This window comes from Solea solea, chromosome 8, assembly GCF_958295425.1.
Source record: "Solea solea chromosome 8, fSolSol10.1, whole genome shotgun sequence".
In the NCBI taxonomy this organism is placed as follows: domain Eukaryota; kingdom Metazoa; phylum Chordata; class Actinopteri; order Pleuronectiformes; family Soleidae; genus Solea; species Solea solea.
This window is the reverse complement of record NC_081141.1, coordinates 16,245,997-16,272,703: the sequence shown is the minus strand read 5'-3', so window position 1 is coordinate 16,272,703 and position 26,707 is coordinate 16,245,997. Positions and strand designations below refer to the sequence as shown.

Genomic DNA, 26,707 nt, shown 5'->3' with positions numbered 1-26,707 from the left:
ACGTCACAACCACCACCAGAGAGAGAAGGAGAGACAGAAGGGCTGGAGCAGACGTCTCACTGGGTCTCGGCTTGACAAAGATGCGTATCATCTGCTGCAGCTCGGGACTAAGATATAATAGTCACACTGCAACGACAACAGGAGGATAACCAAGCCGCCGCATTGCGAGACGAGGCGAGGCGAGGCGGTGCACTGCAGGCTGCTCGGGAATGTCGTCCACCGATGTGAATCCCTGAGGCAAAGATGAAGCGCAAGAGCGAGAGGAGACGAGCAGAGTCGAAGAAAAAGCGCTGTGCGGCTCACAACACAGAGGCGGAGCCAAACTCTGATGTTTACATTGAGATAACAGGTAAGAAGATCTGCACAACAAACCGTGGTAAAGATGCGCACAGACACAGCTCCACCGGTATGGGTTTTTTGTTGTTGTTTTTTTTTTCATGGCCGAGGCTGATCTTGAGAAACCAGTGCAGCCTCTCTTGGCCTGTGTATGATGCAGACTTTTTTATTCTACTGGCAAATCATAAGCAACAATAATCTGAATGAAACATTTATGGTCTGCCTGCATTTTGTGTCTGTGACTGCAGTGCACTTGGTATTTCATTTAAATTGAAACGATGTATTTAAACTAAACATGTCGTCAAAACAAAAATTAAAACTTTGTCACATTTTTGATGAAGAAAAAAAACATTTAGCAGCATTTATCACGTTCTGTGTGAACTAGAATGTGTACATTTACATAAATAAGTAATAAGCCATTAGAATAAGATCCATCCATCTTCTACCGCCATCTATCCTCCACATGAGGGTCGCGGGGGGGTCAATCCCAGTTGACATGGGGTGAAAGGTGGGATACACCCTGGACAGTTGCCAGTCCATCACAGGGACACATAGAGACAAACAACCATCCACTCTCACACTATATGATCAATTTAGAGTGTCCAATTTTTAGCTAATCCGGGGGGAAACCGGAGCAAACTCCATGCAGAACGGCCCTTGTTGAAGGCCTCCTTTGCTCACCCCCCACTTTCCCAAACACAGGTCGCTATGGTGGCCTGTGCATACTAAAAATCATATCTCCCACTATCTCCTTTATCTTGGTTGGTTTATAAATCAGGTTCATATGGGCTGACACGTCCTTCCTAATGTATCAGCTTATGTTTAAAAACGTAGAATGCATATTATCCGTTCGGGCACCATCGGTGCCTTTATCGTAAACAGTGGTGTACACAGTCATTTGGAAGGGCAGGAGCGGAAATTAGAAGGGCACCTTCTGCAAACAATTAAAAAAAGGAAACGCTTTGGGACACTGCCATGTAGGGACATTAGGCAACTTTGTCACGATTGTATTGATTTTGATTGGAAGGACACCCAAATGAAACAAAGTAGTATAGAACGCTGCATTACCTTTCTCCACAAGAAAGACACTCCTTTAGAAAAAATACATTTTTTTAATTTATATTTTGCTTTAGAGGCCACATGAATGGCAGCCAGTAGGACACTTCCTCGTGTTTTTACCACACTAGGGGGCACTGCAGCGTGTTTCGGTGCTTGCCAATCCCCTCCCTCCCTCCCCTGTGCACGCCACTGTTAGTAAATACACTGGATTTGCTTTGATTTACCTTCACAGACTGTGCAAAGAAATCAGTTTTACTCTACAATGCATGTGTGAGTGTATGAGCCGTGTCAGTGTGTTTTCTCTCTAACATTGTCAGTCGAGTGACGACGGACTTTATCTTTTCTTCTTTTTTTTTGATGTTGTTTTCCTGGTTCCTGTGTCTCGTCGAAGAGCTCGACTCCTGAGGGAGGAGGTCCGAGTGGAAACCACGCATCTGATTGGCTGAGCGATCGTCCTAGCAACGGCTCGGGCACCGCTCCCGCAGCCTATCAGGTGCTTCATGTCGAGAACTTTAAACAGAAAGATGCGTGAGCGGCAGCTCTTTCCACCAATGGTGTCGCGTTCTGCGTCTCTCCCGACCAATAGCGTTCCGCGGAGCCTCTCGGGGGCGGAGCCGGGCGGGTGTCATTTTTAGCAGTGTGCGCACTTGAGCACAGAGAACTCTCCTTCCCCTCCTCTTCTTCGACTGCTAACTTTCTCCTCCTTCAGCAAATCGGGCTCAACAATCACTGTCATTTTCCACGCGAAAGTCTGAGACTGCGATTCTCGTGCAAGTTGTACTTAGTATGCAAAAGTTGCCGTGAAGAAAATCAGCTTTTTTATATTTTTTTACTACTAAAGTCATGTTTAGGTCTGTGGGCAAAATGACCGCGGACGACGTTTCGCGGAGATCTGTCGAGTTCATCAAGGGTGAGTCGTTACTTCAAGACACGGAAGAAGTGGCTTGTTTACAGAGGTTAGGAGAGAATACACGCGTGAAGAGTGTGCATGACAAAAGCAACTAAAACTGCCTCTTTATTTTCTTCCTCCACACTCTGTCCCCTCTCTCCATTCTCTCCCACTCCTCCTCCTCCTCATTCACCCTCCCAGATCAACTCTGCTTCGCCATACTTCAACAGAAGATCAAAAGCACTGCCGAGCGACACTGTTTCTGCATAGATGAAGAGTTGGCCTATGAGAAGTAAGTTTACATTCACAATTATGACATTGCCTCGCTCCTTGTGTGTGTGTGTGTGTATGTGCCTGTGTGTGCGCGCATGCGCGTGCGTGTTTTTACCAATTTCGAATGATGCATGTCTTTTTCCCTGTTTTGTATAGGGTTAAATGTTTTCTTTGTTTTCATATTTATTTGACCTTTACTGAAGCAGGTAAGTCAACTGAGAACCAATTTCTCATTTACAATGACGACCTGGCCAAGAGAAACGGGGGATAACACATTTTTAAAAGCCAAAATGTGTGTCAAAATATAATTTTAGATTCATACACATTCTATACACATCTTATTCTACAGATTTATTCAAAATCATTCAGCCCTAATTAGGACAAGTCACTAATCCGTTTAGTATACGCTCAACCACTTTATTAGGTACAGAGAACATTTCCATCATCTGCTCTGACCAGACTGCCCAGAAACCCGTCGCTCATTTTCTCTTCTTCACCGACCATTCACGATCAACCCAACAGACTGTTGTGCATGAAAATCCTTTCAAGTATTGTAAAACCACAATCAACCAGTTTCTTCAACTTGTAAACAAAAATGATCATTATTGTTATCAACACACTCATTTTTTCAAATCTCATATTTTGGTTTGTTAGCATTTTCAGTGAACTTCCCCTTTTACTGTTGCAGCTTCACTGATAGATTTAGTTTGTTGTAAAGGGTAGAGCTGTTGTAACGAGAAGACATGTTTGACCTTTCAGAGCCGCGTTACTAAAAAGACCTCTTGTCTGTGTAACCCTTTGTGCTGCACTGATTGACCCCCAGCATCAAATGCTTCCAAATATAGACTCTTTACTCTGTCTGTGTTTTTTTTTTTTTGGTTTTTTTTCTGTGTCCCATTGAGGTGGCTGATTCTATCTGCTGAACTGTCCCCAGAGAACACAGCCGGTTGCATAAATAGCCACCCTGACACACTCCCTTTCTTTTTCGTTTCGTCTGTTTCAGCTTCTATGCGGACTTTGGTCCCCTTAACCTGGCCATGTTTTATCGCTTCTGTTGCAAGCTGACAAAGAAGCTCAAGGTAAAGTAAATGGCTGCTCCTAATTGCACTTCCTGGAAGCGAGAATGTGACGTAAACCAGGTCGATCGATATCTATTTAAACACGCGGCGCAGTATGCAGGCAAACTAAAGTGGGGGGGGGGGGGTCACGGTGTTTTTAAATGCCAGTTAGCAGGAAAACGTCAACTCTGTGTACAGTTGGATTTATGTCCTTAAAAATCATTGTTGTCTTCCTTTTTTTCCTCTTAGTTGAGGTGAGGAGTTAGTGTAAGAGTTTAGTTAGTTTGGACACTGATAATTAAGCCACTCCATAGCTCAGGTATTGATTAGTTTTTAAAAATAATAAAGATACAGATGTTTAGTTGAACAAAAGAAACCTTCCCAATGGAAAAATAACTTGTTTTAAAGTCTCTCAAGCTTTTTATACCTATTATCCTATGCGAGAAAATTAGAAATTCAATCACACAAACGTCAGAAAATTGAAAATAACAAATGAAAATCATTTTTGTATACATCCATTGACCTATGATTTGTTGTGACATGTTTTATACGAGGATCAGGAATTTAACGATTGTTGTTTTGACAACAACAATGAGAGCTATGCAGCCGGAAAATACTTATGAATTATTAATACTTATTGTCACAAGGCAAGGGAATATCACAGTTATTATTTTCAATAGGGTTATGTCACATAAATAAATAAATAAATAAATACAAATGTCACGTGTGTGTTCATACTGTTGTTATTATGGTCTTTTCACAGTCAATTACACTGTCAAGGAAGAAGATCATATTTTACACATGTGGAGACCAGAGAAAACAGGCCAATGCTGCGTATCTCATCGGCTCATATGCTGTAAGTACTGAACACACCAATGTCGCACTTGGCTTGTGAGGCGATATTGGTATCTATATATATCTATCTATATATATATATATATATATATATATACACATTTTTATAGGTTATTATAGAAATGTACTGATTTAGACATTTGTGTTTGAAGGTGATGCATCTAAAGATGATGCCAGAGGAAGCCTATAGTCTGCTGGTGTCCAGGAATTCAATGTACCTCCCATTCAGGTAACAAATCACCACATAAAAAAAATGACATTTAACTTGAATATAGACTTGTAAATAAAACCTGACTATAATAAGATGTAGCCAATAATACTCTGACCAGTTATTCTGAGAACAAACTGATGTGTCTAGCATATGTGTATATATTTTCTGAATCTATCATGAAAAAAGTCTGTTAGATGTGTGATTGATGGAAGTGCAAATTTGGAAAAGACAGTGAGAAACATTCGTAATAAAATAACTGCTCTTTTAACTATAAGGCGAGAATAAGAAATAACATCACAGGTCTTTGAAGGGCTCAACTGTGCTGATTCCACTGTGTTAGAATCAATATGACTGTCTGAGAACAAGACCAGTGAGGTTAATGTCGAGGAAGAAGAAAATGGATCTTTTAGTTTGTTTTTTTTTTCCACTGAGAGACTGTCACTGTAATTTACGTTTCACAGAGATGCCTCGTTTGGAACCTGCCTGTACAACCTGAACATCTTAGATTGCCTTCGTGCTGTTTATAAGGTAAGATTTACTGCACTTATTTTGTCTTCCTTGCTGTGTCACGCACCTAATAGAATGAACTCCTCTCCAGGCTCTGCAGTATGGCTGGCTGGACTTCTCCAACTTTGACGTGGAAGAATATGAGCACTATGAGAGAGCAGAGAATGGAGACTTAAACTGGATCATTCCGGGAAAGTTCCTCGCATTCAGTGGACCTCATCCAAAAAGCAAAATAGAGAATGGTGATTGAAAAGGACACGACAGTGTCAAATTTTTTTTGTTGTTGTTGTTTTTTTGTTATAACTCCACCTTAACCCCCACGGACGGTTCCTCTCTTACCTCAGGTTATCCTCTACATGCTCCTGAGGCCTACATTCCTTACTTCAGAAAACACAACGTCACCACTGTCATCCGCCTCAACAAGAAGATGTATGACGCCAGGCGTTTCACGGACTCCGGCTTTGAACACCACGATCTGTTCTTTGTGGACGGGAGTACGCCGAACGACTCCATTGTCAGAAAGTTCCTCAACATCTGTGAGAATGCGGAGGGAGCAATATCCGTCCACTGCAAAGGTAACATTTCAATCCGACATTCATATGGCGAGAAACATTGTTGATTGCAAGTTTGTGCTTGTATTTTAATGTGTTACTACCTTTCAGCTGGTCTGGGGAGGACCGGCACTCTGATTGGCTGCTACATGATGAAACATTACCGCCTGACTGCTGCAGAGGCCATAGCCTGGATACGAATCTGCCGACCGGGATCCGTCATTGGACCGCAGCAGAACTTTGTTGAAGAGTAGGTGTCCACTGACTGACAACAACTATAGTTACAGAGCTGGAAAACAGCCTCAGATTGTATATATTTTTGACTGACTGATAGGCATATTATATTCTCCTAATCTGCTACTTCAGCACTGTGTAGTGTGTGTGTTTTTTTTTTAATGACAGTGCTGGGAACATGAACAATCCATGATACAATTGCTGTCAAATTTCTGATGAAATGTAACTCGGCTGGTATAAGTCACTTCAGAATTTCTCAGAGACTGGGTTGAGTCATGAAAGATACTTTAGATTTATGTGTATTATGTTTTTAAGTAACATGCATAAAACAAAGTTGTCATATTTTTTTTAAAATATCTGTAAGAAATGTCTGGTTTACCTTTTATAGTATGTTTTTGTTGCATAAATTGCAGTGACGATGCAGTTAGGGCTGTGCAATTAAAGTAACTTGTGCTTCAATTAAGATGAAATGGTTACAAAAACAAAAGAATTGAAACTAAATATTATTATTACAGAACGGGGGGGCTTTTATTCTGAAAATAACGGTCTAAACTGTGTCTGACTTCTTGTCCCTTGTCATTGTGTAAATAAAAAAAATAAGACAAACTATATATATTAATATATTAAATATTAGACTCATTCTAATAAGTAAAATACTAATGAAGGTGTTGGTACAGCAATTGAAATGGTTTTGATTTGTGGTTTGTTTAACTTTTGTGCAACAGGAAGCAGAACTTTTTATGGGCTGAGGGCGACGTTTTCCGAGAGAAGCTTAATGAACAGGAGAACGGCAAGATGGCCGTGACCAGGATCCTGTCAGGGGTGGATGACATCACCATCAATGGGAACAACAAAAACAGAGCATCCAACAAAGAAGAAATGGAACTGGTAAGTTATAAAAATCATGTCTCTTATTTTTAAGAAATATCATGGAGGGGGAAAAAAAAAAAACGCAAATACATTTCTTTGTTTTACAGTATAATGATGATGAGGAAAGAAACGGCCTCACACAAGGTGATAAACTCCGAGCCCTGAAGAGCAAGAGGCAGTCCAGGTCATCTACAGGCTCACTATCGTAAGTCTCCAGGCAGCCTTGCAGGTGTCCTTAATTGTCACACTTGTTGTGTTGTTGTATTAAATAAGCACAAATCATTATTATTATTATTATTATTATTATTATTCAAATCACAAGTTACTTTTGAGGGGTAAAAAAAAAAAATCTGGAGTTGATAATAACCAGGTACTGACCTCGTTTGTTCAGAGTAATCAGTTGTCCATTTATGCCAGGTTTAAAGCACAGCTTATCTGTTATCTTATCCATACCAGGGCAATGCTCTCCTAATATAATTGATTTGTCTAACAGTTGAGAAACAGACAGTTCGTCATTTGTGGTATTTCAATGCCTCTGTTTTTGTATTCTCGATTTGGTTACACATCATCAGACATAGATTAAGTGTAATCAAAGTCATTAATAATCAGTGAGTGACGGCGATGAACCATGAGTCGGGGAAGAAGGAGCTGAAATATCGTGACACACACAGTTGTTTGGAGGGATTAGAGTTATCTGATACACAATCTTCCAGGAAAAAAACAACTTGTTATAAAGGGCTGGATTTAAGGTGGCACAAAAGATGTGGAAAGTAATGGAGGTAAGTAATGAATTAAGTCTGATTGCGGGGATTTGTAAGTTGTCATTTTCAGTTAGAGACTTGACAGTAAAGGGTTAAATGAGGGGAAAGAATATACAGGCCAAATCAATAAAGAGCTCTTTAGTCACTAGGTTATCTCAACACACTGACCTTGTACTAAGTGGGTCACAAAAAAAAGTTTAAAGTGCTATATATAACAGTAAGTAAGTGACAAAAGTATGTGTTTGTTGTGACAACAAATTGCACTGGAAAAAAATTGAAGTAAATGTAACTGGGACCTGTTGTAAACGTAAGATGTTTTGCCAACATAATAAAAAGTATGAGGGTCAGGTTGGACAAATGTAACCTACGACTAACCAGCTCTACAGTAGCATTCTGCACAAATAGAACGTGATAAAGAGCTCGTGTTAAACAGTCATTTAAAAAGGAGGGACCCTCGTTATGCCCAAAGTCCACATCGTTTGTGCCCGTGTAAATCACGCTGTGGAAGGTTGGGTGTCAGTCAGCATGGCTGAGGATGGTTGACTGGCCTTTGCCACTGTACCCACATGGCTTTGGCTTTTGTTGTCCCATGTCAGGCAGGTAGTTTTCTGCTGCAGCCTCATGGGCATGGTGTGGCCAATGTGTTGCCCGCCATTCAAAAGATAGCAGAGAGAGAGAGAAAGAGAGAGAGTGGGGGAGAGGAAAAACAGAGAGAGGATGTGAGGTTTTGTATGATGGAGGTAAGTGCATGTCACTTCCTTTCTAGCTGACATCCTCTTCCTGTAGAAGTGGTTGCTATGCCAAGTGAATGGTATGGTTAACCGTATGGCTGATTTGAAATTTTCTTTCTTTCTTTCTTTTTTGAAATGACTACCGTGTGAAGTGGATCTGCACTTAATGAATGCATCACATCGACACACACTTTTCATTGTCTGCTTCATAGACACACTGAGCTCTTTCTGCTTTGACACCAAAGCTTATGTGAGGAATGCTCTGAAGTCTTGAGCTGAGCCTGTTAACAACGGCACCAAGTATTCAACTAATCCCCTCAGTACGTTTACATGCAGTTTAATCAAGAGAAGGACGCAGTGCGACAAAGAGTCCCATGCGGCATAAATGCGGAGGAGAAAATCGATTTTTTGGCTGTGTGCTTCAGACTCCGCCTCAATAGGTGGCGCTGTATCGCTCTATAAGTTTCCTGGTGACCTTTACATTGAGATCGTGCTGTGTGTTTCGTACCTGCTAATTGTGATACAAATTAGGTCGAGCATGGCTATTGGGATGCTGTGTTCGGAGAAACGCAGTTCATACATTGTCTCTTTCTACTTCCTAGTCAAAGTCTGACTAAGCGTACACATGCAGGAGTAAACGGACTATGAATCGCATTATCCAAACGCAAACTGGATTTTAGTCGGACTAACGTGTTGACCTGACAATTAAGAAAACTGATTCGTTGTCTTAGTCCGACTAAAATTGGACTTTTAACACGCATGTAAACGCACTGACCGTCTCGCATAAGATCTGGATTAGTTGACTTAAATGTTTTTAGTGCATGACTTGCACAACTGTCCTAACGTTCTCACGAAAGAAATACAGAATGTTAAAATATAGTGGGGGGGAGAATACTTAATCTCCATTATGGTCTACAGCAGATTAACCTCGGCCCTGCTGTGTTGTTGAAAAGCTAAACGACTCCTGATCCTCGTACTAATTTAAAGGCTCATCGTGTTTGAGCTTTTGAGGAGGAAATGAGATGAGCGTGGATTCATATCTTTTCTCGGGGAGGGAATTGAGGCAGAAGGGGGGTCTACTTTCTCTTCAGGCTTTATCAGTATATGCATCGCTTGACAAACATCTAACCTCAAGCTGAACTTCACCATGTGGCTACACTGTTTGTTGTATTCTGTAAGTTTGAGGTGTCCACATCTTCTCAGCCTTTGTGCGCATGGCAGCAGGCATGAAGCCCTTTTGACATGCATGTGTGACCTGTGTGTTCACAAGTCTATGTTTGTGTCTAACATTATTAATGTCGGGTCGGGTTCATTGTCAATTGCCTGTTGTTTTTCCATTGCTTTTTGTGACTGGATCAGCGTAAAAAAAAAATCAAACACCTGAGCTTTATTTCCTTCAGGTTTCTGCCTCTGCCATTTAGTTTTTTTAAAAGTCATAATGAAGAGAGTACTAGATTTTTAATAGTTAGGGACAGTAAGTAATTATGCTGTATATTAACTTGTACTCTATTTTCAGTATTGATCAAATATACACTTGTTTTAATACGTAGGCATTCATAGGAATTCAGTGTATATTAACATCAGAACAAGCGCAGAGCAAAAACCTGCAGAGTTGTACTGCTGGACTCGAGGCTCTAATGAAAGGCATTCCTTCTTATCCAGTCCCAGTGGAAAAGCAGAACATCAGAGGCTTTGTGTCATACCCGGACGTCTTTTGTCTCTCTTTCCTTTTTTTTAACCCCCTTTTTACCCCCCCCCCCCCCCCTCCCCTTTTACCCCCGTTTGCTCTTGTTGTTGGATTTGTCCTCCTTTCAGATGGCTGGTAGCCATGCTGCTCTCCTCCCTGTGTAGCCTTGCCCTGTGGTGGATTGTGTATGGCTTCCCTTCTTCCATCCTGCATTTCTTTATAGACGGGTTAGGATTTCAATGAGTTCTACTGCCCGTCAGCCCCCCCCAAAAACCTGTCCTGCCCCCCCTGTTGCGGAGCTCTAACTGAGAATGCTGTAAGTGAGCCCCCCCCCCCCTCTCTCTCTCTCTCTCTTCAATTACCAACCCAAAATCAGAAAGTCCTTTCAAATCATCCTCTTGTTACTTTGTCCTGCGTACGAGCTCAGTATGTATAATGTATTGCTGTTGAGCAGAGCCATTATTTTCATGATCTGAATCCTCGAAGGCTCCTTCCTGTCGTCCATGACACCATTTTCTTGTACGTAATGGTTTTGTACCGTTGACCCATTCCCATCATCGTTACACATCACGCTTTGCTGTTTAATGTGTTGATTACTCTATCAAGATCAAAACCCCCTCAGAAGGGCTGGATTGATCATTTTCATCAGCTTAAGTTGTTTAGTGCCACCCTCTGGCTGTTCCCGGTAGTAACTTGGCTTTACTAATCCAACTACGACTGTTGCAGCTGCAGAAATGATCCTAAATCTAAATTAAAGGGGTCAAATTTGAAAGCCTTCTTACTCATTTCCATACAAAATTTCCTTCCTCCTCCACCTCTCTGTCCTGTCATCTCTCTCTTTCTCGAAACTGTCTTCATTTATTCATTTTAATTTCATGTTTACCGTCATGCGTGTGTTTTTACAGACAGGAGGAGAACAAGATTCACACGAGGTCGTCGTCGTCGTCACAGTCCTTAAGGTAAAGTTTGCAGTCGACACGTAAGGTAACACGCACACAATCACTCTGATGGTTAAGACTAATCATGACTGGCCACTCCCCCTTCTCCTCTGCAGTAGGGCCATCTTGCAGGTCAGTGCTCAGGCCTGTAAGACCAGCGTCAACCCCTTGACTGTGTCTGACCACGCCGATGGCAGCAAGAGAACCAGAACCTCACTCCCGGCCAACATAGTAGGAGGAAGGTTCGTGGCTGAATTTTGACTCTCGATTATTGTTTACGTGACGTTATTATTGTGGTAGTTCAACTAAAAACATACTTTAAAAATACACACATATACCAATTCAGACTAACGTGACGGGAGTCGTAGTCTGGCCTGGGCAACAATACACTACACTACATATTTTTTTGCGTTTCCATTTGGAATAGTAGCAAAATAATTGGTCCCAACCGGTCCATTTTTCCAGTACCCTTCCCTTGGGGTACCAGAGCAATGGTATGGTACAGGTGGAGCTAGATTCCCAACAGTCAGCTGATTGGGCGACAGAAAAGCGCCACTCCTTTTGTGACTGACGCTTCTTCAACACCTGCAGTCCACTCTCATACAAAGCTTCACGTCTTGTTGAAACGGCTACAAACCGAACTCGACACAGACAAAAGAGCAACTCGTGTTTTCTCTGCTCGCACCAGTACAACATCACGCTTCATGTATCGCCGACACAGCCATCGGGTACAGTGCACAAGTCTGACCATTGCTTTACCAGTTCAAACCACACCGCACTGTACCATGATGGAAATGCAGAAAGGCTATGGCTAGACAAATTAGTCTGCGGACAGGTTAAAAGAAAATCACAAAATGTGTAAACAAATCATGGATATTAAAAGACAGACATGGCAATAAGATTGACAATGAAATGCTGCATATCCTCCAGTGTTGCCTTGTTGATGGATAAAATAAAATCATCCTTAACATAGTTGAACTCGATTTAAATCTTGGTGGAAATGCCGCTTTATTGCATATAAGTTTACTGTCTTTAAAAAAACTACACATTCCCTATGATTCTCTTCATTATCAAGAATACTGTATGATTAAATATGTTCTGTGACTAATGTATTTCTCATGTGTTGTGGACACAATTGAAAAGCAACCGTGACGCTATAGCCACTCGTGGATCTTTTGTGGAGTGAATTAACAGACCGCCCCCCCTTCCCTCCCCTCCCCACTCTCTCTCTGCCAGCTCCCTGTGCCACACCAGATTGGTCAGGTCACTGGGAAACTTGCATGTAGTGACTGGCGACAGGGACCCAATGTGTTGTGAGCCATGTGGCAGCCATAGAGACGCGGCCAGTGCCACAGCCAACACAGGCACTTTCATCAACTTAAACTTGGCACAAGTTCACCTGCAGGCAAGCTCCCACAGTCCCACTCTGAGCCACATGGAGACATGTGCTGCATTTACACCAAAAAAATTGTTCAAGTTTTGTTTTTTTAAATTATCCCCCGTGTTGCTCAAACAAGAAGAATCTGCTTCCTGGTTTTGGCAGCCATGGGATGATTAGATCTGTGGAGAGAAATTACAAACCACATGATTGGTGTCTGTAAATCCAGCCAAGATCCAGAGGCTCAACACTCCCTCCCCTCCTTCTCCCTCCTTCTCTCTCCTCTCAATACTCTTTGACAGAGACATTGTCATGGTCACTTAATGCACTTAGGCTGGGATGCATCAGCTAAATGTTTACACAAAAATCTAATTGTGTTTTTTTTTTTTTGAAATTATCTTTTTATTCAGAAAGGCAAGTTTCCATCACATACAATAAATACAGCTGTAGTCATTCAAGGTCAAAGGAAAGGATGGATTCAGAAAATCCTGATGAATTTGTCCATATTGCCCTTCTGGAATTTACTTTACGGACCATTACTTATCTAGTTGAGAACAATAAACTCACAAAACAAAACTGGGGAGCGCACCATCTCAAAGAAACAAAACATCACTTAAAAAAAGGTCAATTTCACACAAAGCACAAATACAGTCAGATGAAATCAGATCTGATTGGTTTCACATACTCAGTCCATTTGGACCACATCTTATAAAATTTGTCTTTTTCAACTTTGAGAGAAAAGGAGATCTTCTCCATAATATAAATCCCATAGACAATTTCAATCCAATCATCAATGGTGGGTGGTTCTACTTTTAACCATTTCCTCGTAACGGATTTCTTACTGGCTGCCAACAGTATAGCCAGCAATTTTTTGTCTCTGTTGTTCCATGTTTCCAACAACAGATCGCCCAAATACATAGTTTCACATTTAAACGGAATATTTACTCTAAATACATTTTTAATATGTTTGTGGATCTCTACCCAGTAAGATCTTATTACCTGACAGTCCCAAAAAATATGAAAATGATTAGCTCCATTCGACCCACAGTGTCTCCAACAAGCATCCCCCTTGCCCTGATGTCTTCTCTGAAGAGGTGTAATAAAAAATCTTGTGGTGTTTTTCCAGCAGAATTCCCGCCACGTGTTTGACCCGGTCGAGACCCATTGTAGCTGGCATATATTCTCCCAGCTCTCCTGTGTGATCGTTACATTTACTTCTTTTTCCCATTTCTTTTTAATGTAATCTGTATTCTCCTGTTTAGCTAATTGTATGGCATTATATAACTTGGAGATAATTTTATTGCCTGATCTGGGTTTAGTTAATGATAAAAATACCTCCATGAGCCCTGACTCACCTCTTCCTAACACCTCTTTAAGATTTTTGTTAAAATAATGTCTCACTTGTAGATATCTAAAGAAATCATCCCTTCCTAGTCCATGATCCTTCTGTAGGTCTTCAAAACTCCGAAATGTCCCTTTGTGGACAAATGAATAATAGGTAGTTAAACCTTTTGAAATCCATATCTTAAATCTGGCATCAATTCTATTTGGTGCAAAGTCTGAATCATAGGCACACCACCTCATCATTTTAGATGCTTCTCCTAATCTACAAATTTTTACTATTTCCTGCCAGGGTTTCAGAAAGCTGCCAGTTATAGAGTCTTCTGGAATTTCCTGTCCTACTTGTAATCTGTTATCACATAGTAGGGCTGTTATTGGGATTCCCTTTATTACCGTGCCTTCTATTTCCTTCCATGCTGCAGAGTATGTTGGTGAACACAGACAAACTAAAGGTCTCATTTGGGCTGCAAGATAATATTCCTGTAAGCAGGGAAGGCCCATTCCACCTTTTTCTTTTCTTAATTGCAGCGTCTTAAATTTAATTCTGGCCTTTTTCCCTTGCCATAAATACCTCGCTATTATTCTGTCCCATTCTAAGAACTGCTTAGATGGAATTTTGACTGGCAAACACTGAAAAAGGTACAGCATGCGTGGAAGAATATTCATCCTGATTGATTCTATCCGGGAGCTTAAACTGAAAAAGGGAATAACATTCCATCTACGTATGTCAGACTTTATTCTCGAACTTAATGGGCCGTAATTGATATCATACAATCTCGAGAAGTCTCTGGGCAGTGAGACCCCCAAATATTTGATGGACTTAGCATCCCATTTCCAATCATACCTGATCTTAATTGAAGATGGAGGGTCATAATTAAATGTTAACACTTGAGTTTTGTTGATATTAATTTTATAACCAGAAATGAAACCAAATTCCTCTAGCAATTTCATCAGATTTGGGAGTGTCCGTGTAGGTTGTGATAAACTTATCAATAAATCGTCAGCAAATAGAGCCAGTTTTTGCTCCCCTGAAGTCATCGTCACCCCCTTTATATCGGATCTCTGCCTAATCAATTGACTCATGGGTTCTATAAACAAGGCAAAGAGGAGTGGCGACGCACAACACCCCTGTCTTGTTCCTCTTTCCAGAATGAATGAATCGGTTAGATCTCCATTGATTTTAATTCTAGCTGTTGGTTTGTTGTATAATGCTGCAAATGTGTCAATTATAGTTGTATGGAAGCCGAATTTTGAAAGTACCTTATATAAGAATGACCACCTCACTGAATCGAATGCTTTCTCTGCGTCCAAACTCAATATCAGTGTCTCCAATCTTTTTTGTGTGACTTGTCTCATAACGTGCAGTGTTCTTCTGATGTTATCTTGGGTCTGCCTTTGTCTTACAAAGCCAGTCTGGTCCTTGTGTATTAATACTGGTAATATCAGTTCTATTCTTTTAGACAATATGGATGTGAATAATTTATAATCATTATTCAGAAGACTTATAGGACGATAATTCCCACATTCTGATTTATCTTTCCCCTCCTTAGGAATCACTGAAATCGTCGCCTCCTTCCATGAGGGGGGGATGTTTTTGTTTTCCAAAACCCAATTGAACGTTTTTAATAATGTTGGAATTAGTTGATCTTGCATTGTTTTGTACCATTCTGTGGGAAAACCATCTGTCCCAGGAGACTTCCCCCCTTTCATCTTCCTGATTGCTAATTGAATTTCTTCTTTTGTTATTTTAGATATTAACTTTTCATTTTGATCATCAGTGATCTTCGGGAGATTTATCTGAGCCAGAAAGGTATCAATCTGGTTGTCGTTGCTTGCCTGAGGTTGGGAATATAATGTTTTATAGTAATTTCGAAAGCACTGCTTGATTTTCTCCGGACTAGTTTCTATGTTGTTTGTTGCTGAGTTTTTTATTTTATGTATAGTTCTATCTGCTTGTTGTTTCTTTAACCTATATGAGAGAAGTTTCAGTGATTTTCCACCCACCTCATAGTATTGTTGCTTTGTAAAGAGAAGCTTTTTTTGAATTTCCTGAGTATTTATCTCATCTATTTCCTTTTTTAGTTTTTTAATCTTACATTTGTCGTCAGTTTTGAGAGACTTTGCATGTTCTTTCTGTAATCTCTTCAAGTCCTCTTCTAAGTTTTTAAGTTTTTGTTCCTTAATTTTCTTCTCATATGAGCAGATGGCTATTATTTTACCCCTAATCACCGCCTTCAAAGCATCCCAGAGGATAGGTGGAGTCACTTCATCATTATCGTTATTCTCCAAATACAACTGAATTTCACCTATCAACTTATCCTTAATAATTTGGTTATTCAGAATGTTTGAGTTCAGTCTCCAGAGAGTGGACTTCTTCTTATTATTATTTAGATGGAGTGACATATAAACGGGACCATGGTCCGAAATGGTACTGGGTCCTATTTCACAGTTATCCACCATAAAAATATCTCCTTTAAGCATAAAAAAGTAATCGATTCGTGAGTAGACGTTGTGAGCGTGTGAGTAATGGGAATAGTCTCGGCTTGTCGGGTTTAACTCTCTCCATACGTCCACAATCCCCACCTCATGCAACCAAGTGTTTAATCTTCTGCTATTGGCGTTTGCGTCAGATTTCCCGTGTGACGAGTCAACTTTCGGATTTAATCGGATGTTAAAATCTCCTCCACATATTAAAATCCCTTGACTTTTTGTTGTCATTAGATCAACTATATGTTTGTAGAAAAACCAGCCACTACCCGGAGGAACATACACGTTAAGGAGACTTATCACTATTCCTTCTATTTTACCTGTAACCATAACAAATCTGCCTTCGTTATCTTTGAGTTCTGATATGTGTTCGTAGTTTACAGCACTAGATATCAGAGTCGCCACCCCTCTCCGCTTCCCAGACACATGGGAAGAAAAGAAAACATGTTTAAATCCTGATTTATTCAATTTAGCATGTTCAGAGTCATTGAGGTGTGACTCCTGTAAGAAAGCCACTTGAATTTTATCTTTCTTTAATTTTGAAAAGATCTTCCCTCTCTTAACTGGATTGAGTACTCCATTTATATTAAATGAAGCTATTTTTAAAGACCTGTTTTGCATCTATGTGATTCCCCCGTCATCTTACTGAAAAACCTGGTGCGCTTCCCCCTCCCTGCAAGAACCGGCAGGGAATGAACAACTAACATATTGATAAACATCCCACTAAACACAGTTTGTCCGTGTGACTCCCTATATAGGGGTCTATTAACCTGACCCTGTTGAGCCTTCCAAGGTGGCTCGAAGGGAAAAGTCTCCCTCCTCAGTCTGGAGGGAGAGGCCCTTACCTGCGACAGTCGCATACAGGAAAAAAGAAGAGAGAGAAAACAGAAAACAAAAAATCCAAGGACCCCGAAAGAGCCAGTCTATTCAATAGTGGATCTCCACCAATTTCATAGTTGACTCCGCCGTCCTCGAGCTGTGGGTTAAATCCTTTATGTCCCGGAGGGGGCCGGTGATGGTCTTCTGAAGGCTCGAAGCTTTTCCTTGTAGCTAGAATCCCGCCCGGTTGTGCCCTTCATCGCTCGTCTGTCCACTCTCCTCCAGGACAGTCGTTGCACCTGCTCAATAAGCGTCTCCGGAGGTCTGGTGGTTGTCACGGTGTAGCCTCTTCTTAGCAGGTCCTCTGATGCCTCCTCTATAGTATCGTAGGTTCTGGTTCCGTCGTCATGTCTCACACGCAGCCTGGCAGGGAAGAGCGTCTGGAACTGAACTTTGTTTTCCTTCAACACTTTGCGTATCTCTGTATATTCTCTCCGTTTTTTAAGTATTAGAGGTGGATAGTCGTGGTCCAGGTTTATGTGGTTTTCTTGCCAGGTGAACCCCTTCTTTTGCCATGCTTTGCGTAGTAATGTCTCTTTGGTTTTAAAACTTAGAAACTTAATTATGATGGAGCGTGGCGGCGCATCCACCGGTGGCTGCGGTCCCGCGGACCGATGAGCCCTTTCAATCTGCAGGTCGGGCATGTCTTCAGTTAGTTCGAGACCCTCACGGAGTAAATTTTCCACAAATGAGACCGTCGATGCTGATTCCTTCTCGGACCCCTCCGGCACCCCGTATATCCTTATGTTCTCGCGTCTGGAGCGACTCTCCAGATCCAGCAGCTTGTCCTCCAGCTTGGTGTGCAGCTTTAGCATAGCCGTGATAACTTCCTCTGTATTTTGTATCCTCTCTTCTGCTTTCTCAATTCGCCCTTCCGCTTCGTCCAGTCTGGTATTCACCTTCCCAATTTCTTCTTTTATTGTCTCCAATTGTACTTTATTCTCTTGGCGAAACCCTCTTAGTTCACTGAGAATCAGTTCCAAGTCGGCCATTTCTCCGTACCTCACCGCGTTATTTGCCAGTTTAAGCCTGTTCGCTGCTAATGTTGCTACGTCCCGACTTTCTCACCCACCTGTCTTCGGACGTCGTTTATTTCTTAGTTAGTGGAGTTGTGGATTATATCCCCTGTCTTATCGTTGTTTTCGTGGAATGATTTATATGGTTTGTATGGGGAAATTTCTCTAATTACGCTGACTCAATCGGGAGCTCTCTCGCTATGCGGCCATCTTGACGGTGTTCCCACCGGAAGTCCTCTAATTGTGTTTTTGTACTCCAAATATTCTTGTCACTCAAATGTTTGATCTGGTTAGAAAACAGCTGAATCGATTTTGGATCTCTTCAGAGTCCAAATGTCTTGAAGGCAGTGGACGTTAGGAGAAAATCAGATAATACATTTTATTTCAAAGTTAGTTTGCCAGCAAAATTGGATGATAAAGTTAATAAAAAAAAAAAAAATTCAGTTTCAATGTCTGTTAAAGGTTGTTACTGAAGTGGTTTCTCTGGAATATGGACTCAAATTATGATGATGCAACCCAGCCACTTTTATATTTTGTACTAACTTAACATGTATATCCTCACATTGTCCAGAATGAAGTCTGACTCTGCTTATGCACTGGTCTTCAGAATAACCTGCCTCCTTTTCCTTCCACGCGCTTTCCTCGCATGTCATCTAAGAATAGCGGGTTCCAGTGTACGACTGGCTATAGCTTCTCTGGTCTCTGCTGTTCACGGTGTCTGTAGCTTTGTCTGCACCCTTTTAATGGTTGTCACCTTTTTTTTCCCCCTCTCTCCTTCCTTCTCTTCCTGTATTTCTTACACGCATCAGACGCACTGCCTCCCAAGGACGTAAAACTCGCAGGTCTTTGCAATCAGTTCGGTTTTCCAGGCTATGGTATCTATCTTTTCTTGATTTCTGTTCAATCACAAAGCATCAATCAGAGGCCTGTCTTTGATCCATGTGCACAAACACTGATTGCATGTATAGAAGAAATAGCTATAATAATGCACTATAAATCAACTAATCCGTCCACCTACTAATGCTGACTTTGTTTGTCCTTTTCAGTCACTCCATACCCAAAGCTAGAGCTCCTCTACTTCGATGAGGCTGGAAATCCCGAGGAAATATACATGAAATCCATTTTTATAAACAGCTGTACTACGTAAAATGTACTTTTCTTTTTCGAGAAATTGATAAGAAACTGTAACCAAGATATCACGTGTCATTAATCAACAAGATCGTTTGATTCCAAGTTATTTTAGCCTCGAGGCACTTTGGTTTTTATATTTTTAACAAGCTCATGAAATTGCTAACTTTTTTTAATCGTCATGTTTTTACTTATGGAAGCATGTGGTAGCAAACGGTAATTTTAGACCACACCTATCAAACCAGCATGTGAATCCTTCGTTTTCCCCTAAAATAAACACTTAAGCAGATTTTCTGCTTTCAGTTGGGGGAATCAGATTTGGACTGGTAGATTAACCTGCGGTCTGGTTTATGGGGGAAAAGAAAATGTTTTTGAAATACAGTACTGCGTACCCTTGTACTGCCTTTCACCATCTGCCTCGTCTTAGTCCTGTCATTAATCTGAAGCTTTTTAGCTCCTATATTTCAAGCCTGTAAATATGTGAACATTTGATATAACCAGTTTGTATTTTGTAAATATTTTTGTACTATGTTTGAATCATGACATGTCAAAGGTCCTTAAGGGGCCCTATCAAATTCATAATCCACTGACATTAGCTTGACGCACACAGAAGGGACATTTTAAATAAAAAAAATTGTTCTCGCGCTATATTTCTGGTCGTTTTTTTTTTTTTATGCCAAGCCACAGTAAGACAGTTATATAAAGATGGCACAGGTCCATTAACCCTTATCTTAAAAATAATGTCCAACCTTCATCAGTTACTGTGTTGCAATAAAAAGATTGAACACATCCAAGATAAACATGCCTTAACATTTATTGTGTAGTGCTGAATTGTGCTTTCAGTGCAACAGAACCCCAAACCTTAACAGCAGAAGCATGAACATGGGGTTTAGTCAGTGCAACACATGCTCCCCTCACATGACAAGTGCATTCAGTTTCCTGTTGGTAGTGCTGGGAAGTCTTCTGGGTCATCAGGGTCAGGAGCCAAGTCCTCCTGATAGGCAACAGATTAAAAAAAAACAATTTAAAATCAGACTACAGTTTAACACAGAACAACAGCTTATTACTAGGGGAAAAAGCTGCTGCAGTCCATATAAAAAAAAAATGCAGATACCAAAATTGTACTGATTACAAAGCAGTTCTTTAAGGTAGTTTATTTTCTGTGCTCAACAGCTACAAACTTACCCTTTCCACAATTGGTTTAGCCTTCTCTGGGTGACTCGCTGAACCACCTCGGGCTCCCCTTCCTCGACCCCAACGAGTGGTGCGTCCAAGACTCCCGAAATTTATGTCCAGGGAGGAGGTGATGTCATTGACGGACCTTCGGAGGAAGTTGCCTTCAACTTCCATGTCCTCCACTGTCACCTTAAGGTTCTGGTGTGTGAAGGGAAAGCACAATGAAGTCATTCCTACTAGTGAAAAACCTGTTTAAACCCATAAGGCTTTGCAAATGCCTGGTCTGTAATTTTATAAATCCACAAAAAGGAAAACTTCAGTCATGGCTTGTCGCTTTCAGGGTTTTATATTCTCACCTCCACTTGCTTTGACTCGTGGATGACCTTGGCCTTGGAAGGAATCTTGCTCTCTGCTTTGCGGATGTTAAACTCCATCTTGGGGCGATTCATCTCCTGCATGGCTTTCCACTCATCCAGGGTCATCTCCATGGCAACTTGGACCACCATCTCGCCATCCTCTTCTTCCATTTTCCTATCATAATTAAGTCAGTCTGTTAACTTCGGCACATTTGTACGAGACTCATTCTCATTAAATACAAAAACAGATTATGACTAAAATATCAATGCAAAATACGACAACTTGAAATTTTTTAAATGTTATAACCTCACAATCATGTTTGAAAATCACATATCATGAAATTCACACAAAACTGATTTTACATGTTAAAATTAACATTTAAAAAAAACCAGCCTCAACTGCTGTTCATTAAAACCCTCATGTACTTTAAATCAGCCTAGTCTTAGTCAATAGCAGACGGGTCTTATTCTTTATGTTTACAGTTTAAATTCCATTTTACTCCTCATATAATATATTTGTGACCAGGCTGAACGATGTGGTCATGTGCGTTTCTCACCGACTCGCGCTCTCGTCCCCATGAATCTGAGGCTCCTCAGCTTTGACTGGACCGTCAGACGTCACCTCCATTAATTCACTAAATAAGGAGACATGGGGGAAAAAGACAATCTTCTATTTTGGAATGGTGGGGTTCACACGTTTACCGCTGGGAGGTGGTGAGCGGAAGTAAGCAAGAGTTGCTGAAGAGAAGGTGGCACGATGTTCACCTGGTCTGCCATTGCTGGAGGCAATTTGTCCAACAAATATCAGTGAGGGGAACAATGACCGTATCCGAGAGGTTTGTTTGGACCGTGTAGGGTCGGAGCTAAATGCATTCATCCAATCCAACTTAATTTATAAAGCACTTTAAAAACACAGATGGACAAAGTGCTGAACACAGACATGAAGAAAATACAAGAGTAAAAACAGTAAGATGGTTAAATGATAAAAAGGAGTTAAAAATGGATTTGACCGACTAGTATTTGCATAATGTTCAGGGCTGAAAAACTATTTTGATCATTGCTTGATAGGTTTGAGTGTTTTTGAAAAACAATGTTTAGCTTCTTAAATGTTAATATGTTCTGGTTTCTTTGCTTCTTGTAACAAAAAAAACATTAAAACAGAAACACTGAGCAACATTGACATTTTATGGACCATTCCACGAATTGATTAACTGAGAAAATAAACAGTTCCATCAATTATGAAAGTTGCAGCCGTATTAACAATTAAACTGTGTTAAAGTTGCAACAAACAGCTTGTCACCTAAAAAGACACCATATAGCATTATCTGCTCCATCCAGTATATTAACATCAGGGGTCGCGTTAACCGAATATAAGCAGGCACGCGATTTAAATCCATGTGGACCAGGAGGAAGGTGTGAGACTTGTGTGCGTGTAGGCCACAGGTGAACTGTTCATATTCCACTGCAATATGAACAATGCAATTGAATATGTCATTATTATCATTTAAAGTGACTGGTAAAAATTGATTATGACAGGATTTTTATGACCCTGTCAGTCAAAATGACAGACAACGAAAAAGTCTAGCGCAACCTCTGATTAACATCCATCAAAACTGGACACAATCCTTAGACTTGACTATAGAAGGATTTTCCCTTTAATCCAGAAGATTCAAAACGAAAGATGAATTGATTATGAAAATAATTGTTAGTTGCAGCCCTACTTACGTTATTAAGTAGGTTACGTTATTATGATGCTTCGTTGTCAAGCAAATGCAGTTTAGCAAAACTCGACGCCATGTTTTAGTTTTAGCATCCACCACATACGTGTGAACTGACCGTCAACGTGGTCATCTCTACTATCCTAAAGTCACTTACCTTGTAGCCTCTTCAACACATCCCCAGTTCCAGGGTCCTCTGCCTCCTCTCTTTTCCTCAGGAGATATTCCTCTGTAATTGATGTAGGATGGTTGTCAACACACAGTCACAGAGTGGCAAATCAACAACACCGGACCGCTGCATGGACAAATAGACTTACGTTCCATTGTGACGATCATACTCTCTCTTGCCCCTCGGGTTGAAGGTGTCCGGGTTCCTCGTGTATCCACCACCTCTTGCTCCTCTCCTTCCTCTGTTGCCACCTCTGCCCCTGAGGTCAGACTCTGTGTAATAGGAAGGCCTGAACAACAACAACACCTCAGTATATTCATGTGTAAGCCCCAAAATGTCCAGGACTAATCGAGACATGACTAGCCGTTATTTCATATTTTTGTGCTTGTATGAGAAGACGTACTTGGGGATGGCAAACTCCTGTGAGAATTCATCTTGGTTGGTCTTGCGCTCCCCAGCTGCAGCTCTCTTCATGCCTCTCTGGGCGTCCTCTTTGCCACCTCTTCCCTCACTCACTGGTCCAGGACGTGTCTGCTGCTGCTGCTGCTGCTGCTGCTGCTGCTTTTGGACTGAGGATAGAGAAAAAGACGGATGTCATATTTATGTCTCCTTCAATTTTTTTTAGACTCTTTATTTCAGAAAAGCCCAGCCAGGGACAGGTAACTAGCAAATTGCTATATACTGCTATAGTACATCAGATGCACTTTATGTCCACTATGTCTCACTGGATTGTCCCTGATAAAGATGAACTGAATAAATTATGAGAATGTTAGTGTGCCAGATCAGGTAAATCAAGTTAAAAATTCTTCTCTTTGTGGTATAAGTCCACGTATACCACAAAGAGTTGAATTTTCCACTAAATGTTGACAACAAAAACCCCATAAAGTTAAATTCTGCAAAAGGAAATAAAAGCCCTGATGGTACCAGGTATGATTTCAAACCCACACATTAATTGTGGCAAGTTTCATTATTATTAAGCATTATTATGAATATCATGAATCAAGAAAATCTTTAATATTTGAATGACTTAATACCACAGCTATACTTGTTTAAAGTGCTGTTCCAAAATATAAAATCAACTTAATTAAAAAAAAAAAAAAAAGGTCCTGTGTGACACCTTTAGAGTGTTTATTGGCAAAAAGATTGTGCTTGTACAACTGCAAAACAGCTTTATATTAAAACTTTTTGTTCTTGTAGGTTTAGAATGAGCCTTTATTGTGTATTTTGGGCTCAGTTTACTACCAAAGGTTAGTCCGCAAAAAGGAGGGAGAGTGCAGGAGTATGTTGCAATCTGCAGCCCGACCATTAGATGTCACTAAATCTTACACAATGCATCTCCAAGATTCTTGGGGGTTTTTTTACTTCAAAAAAAAATATGATAGGTCATGCCAAAATGTGAATTAGAGTGCAAATATGTAAATATATTGAATGCATCTATCATGATCAAGAGAATTTACATGACAATGAGTGGCTGTTTTTGTGTCAGAGGCAAATGTATGCATTTAACTCTGGCCGTCATTTTCTTAATCACAGATGTACCGTCGTTAATCCCAACAGTTATATCCATATTAACAATGTAAAGTAACTTTTACCAATGAGTCTTGATTCGGAATTAAATTAATTCCTAGAAAATAGAACTTTAATGAATGAATGTAATAAAAGAATCATTTCACACAGCTACCAGAACCGTCGTGGGTTCGGGCTCTAGTTCTTACCTGCACCCGGGTCTTGGGGGCCTGTGGGGACGCGCCTGTCCTTCTGAGATTCCTTCTGACCGGATTTTTTCTGCTTGCCTTTCTTCTCGTCGTCTTTCTGCTTCTTTTTCTTCTTTTTCTCCTTCTCCGTCTCCACTCCGTTGATCAAGTCGAACGGGTCAGCGTCGTCGTCCAGAAGGTCCCCGAACCTGTTCGCCACGACGCACCCGAAGGCGTCCGGCAACATTTTTAGTATCCTGTGTATCCAACGATTTAATCAAGGCAGAATTGACCAGACCGCCACAGACTGGCACTCTCAGTATCTTTCGAATGCTGAGCAGCAGCAAAAAAACCGTTGTAACGTTCCGCTACGACAACAAAAAAAACCGCGCACGAGACCCAATCCATCCAACAAATCCTTGCGTCAGCGCGTGTCCACTTAAATGATTGCACCTGTGGAGGGAACCGAGGCCAGGCCCCCTACTCGTCGATAGGCTGTTCAATATTCATCGTCGAGTCCTCGTCCAATATGCTGCTGTTCCAGAGATACAAAAATGGAGCAAGTCACAAATATTTTTAATTTAATTTAATTTAATTTAATTTAATTTAATTTAATTTAATTTAATTTAATTTTTAATTTTAATTTAAAAAATAAAAAAAGGTGTTTTTTTAATTAAAAATACATACATTTAAACATTTTAAAAATCTAAATTTTTAATTAAAATTGGTGTTAAGGTTTAATCATTTCCTTTCCTTCATGATCATACACTTTAGGCAACATTCATAACACTACATTTTGTTGGCTTATAGTTGAAGACAAATAATACTGAAAAACATTTAGGGTTTGTTGGCAGAAACATATTTTACACCCAATTTGGTTTATGTAGTCTTAAGTCAAGGGCCTTGGTTTACAGAGGCCACCATCTTGCACTGTTGTGTCGGTACTAGGGGTGTCACGATCTCGATTGCAAATCGAATAACGATCGACCCGACGTCACGATCTTGACCCTCGAACACAAAGGTGGAATTGAAAATGTAACCATGCCCCCAGTGTGACGTCCTGCAGATGTGCAACTCTCCTGTCCTCATTTGGAGCAAACCATAGCATCAGACGTGCAACCTTATTTAGTGGTGGAAAACCCTGGATTTAAACATTTAATTAGCACACTGGAACCACGCTACACAATGTCAAGCAGGTCGCATCTTACTAAAAAGGTGTTTCGTTCCATGTTCGATAATGTTGTAATGTTGTCGGTGCAGATTTAGTGACCTTAACAACAGATGGTCGGACCTTCAGAGCAATGACTATATATGGCTTGTCTCCTTTTTACAGTTAGTTTCCAATTGACTGGTTACTGTTACATTCATATTGTTAATAAATCATTTAAATTTGACATTAAGGCCTCAGTGTGGTACATTACTAACAAATGATGGACATCATGACACCATGTAGTCAAGTGAAATGGGAATTTAAAACAAATTAAATGACTTATCATGATATAAAACCAGTGATCACAGACTTAACTAGACTAAAGTCTAAAAATGGCAGACCCATCTATGCTCAAAGATAGGGAGAAAAAGATGGAGAATTGTGACCTTAAATTCCAAAATCAAATCGAAACAAGGATTTGGAGAATCATGACACCACTTTTTTTTTTTTTTACAGAGAAACCAGATTAGATTAACCAGTGAGAGTGTGTGTTTACTAAGCTTACTGTTATCCAATGCAATGATGTCCTGAGCTCTCTAATGCAAAAGGGAGGGGGGGAGTGGAGGAGTCCTCCATTGTTACAGTCTGCAGTCCCACCAGTAGATGTCACTAATGCTTCTTGTACTGACATGGCCTCACAGTTTATGGTTGATGTTTCTGTCAGTCACCTTACCCAGTGTTTCTCATCCCTGGTCCTGAGAGGTCTAAAACTCAAGCATCTGCGCTACTATCCTGATATTTGAATGGGTCCCTGAAGCCACATAACATTAGTTATGTTATGTGATGTATCTTAATAGTCATATACCACAGGTTGTTATTCACTTCGATATCTGAGTGGCCCCTCAGCCAAATAACACTGGTTATTATGTGATGTCTTTCTAGGCCCCCTTAGTTATGGGATGTGTCTATTGTGGCCCCTGAATCATATCATCACCATTATTATTATTATAGTAGTAGTACTATTATAGTAGTAGTAGTACTATTAGCCAGGTGTTGCCTGACAAAAAGCACATGGTGTTAGGCCTTATATGGGAGAATCTGTGAGATTCCTTACATGACAACCAAAATATTTTTTCCTTTATTTTTCCTTTCTTTTGTGCAATCTTTGTACCTGCTGTTTATTTGTGTGTGAGTGTATGGATGGCATGTGCATGGGGTGAGGGTGGAGTGGGGGCCATTTTCCAGGCTGTGTCCA

General features: G+C 40.6%; 2 protein-coding genes across 7 annotated transcripts; one reads left to right on the top strand and one right to left on the bottom strand.

Annotated features, from left to right (window-relative positions):
- Positions 1-10: 10 nt before the first annotated feature.
- Positions 11-19,837, top strand: cdc14b (cell division cycle 14B). Of its 6 annotated transcripts, none has more exons than XM_058635609.1 (16): positions 12-349; positions 2,486-2,576; positions 3,561-3,636; positions 4,379-4,471; positions 4,623-4,699; positions 5,143-5,209; positions 5,280-5,430; positions 5,533-5,763; positions 5,851-5,989; positions 6,699-6,861; positions 6,951-7,048; positions 10,928-10,981; positions 11,077-11,202; positions 12,197-12,365; positions 18,871-18,936; positions 19,108-19,837. In XM_058635609.1, the coding sequence occupies exons 1-15, from the start codon at positions 244-246 to the stop codon at positions 18,892-18,894; spliced, it is 1,665 nt and encodes a 554-aa protein (XP_058491592.1). In that variant the 5' UTR covers positions 12-243; the 3' UTR covers positions 18,895-18,936; positions 19,108-19,837. The 6 variants fall into 6 exon arrangements, 5 of the variants coding, with proteins under 5 accessions (XP_058491595.1, XP_058491596.1, XP_058491592.1 ...); XM_058635611.1 differs by lacking the exon at positions 12-349 and adding an exon at positions 2,041-2,305; XM_058635612.1 differs by lacking the exon at positions 12,197-12,365 and having other exon boundaries at positions 11-349.
- Positions 19,838-19,987: 150 nt separating this feature from the next.
- Positions 19,988-24,760, bottom strand: LOC131463708 (intracellular hyaluronan-binding protein 4-like). Its single transcript, XM_058635614.1, has 8 exons — positions 24,324-24,760; positions 23,012-23,177; positions 22,757-22,897; positions 22,597-22,668; positions 21,279-21,356; positions 20,722-20,896; positions 20,375-20,563; positions 19,988-20,183 (listed from the first exon to the last, which is right to left on the bottom strand). The coding sequence occupies exons 1-8, from the start codon at positions 24,547-24,549 to the stop codon at positions 20,121-20,123; spliced, it is 1,110 nt and encodes a 369-aa protein (XP_058491597.1). The 5' UTR covers positions 24,550-24,760; the 3' UTR covers positions 19,988-20,120.
- Positions 24,761-26,707: the final 1,947 nt, after the last annotated feature.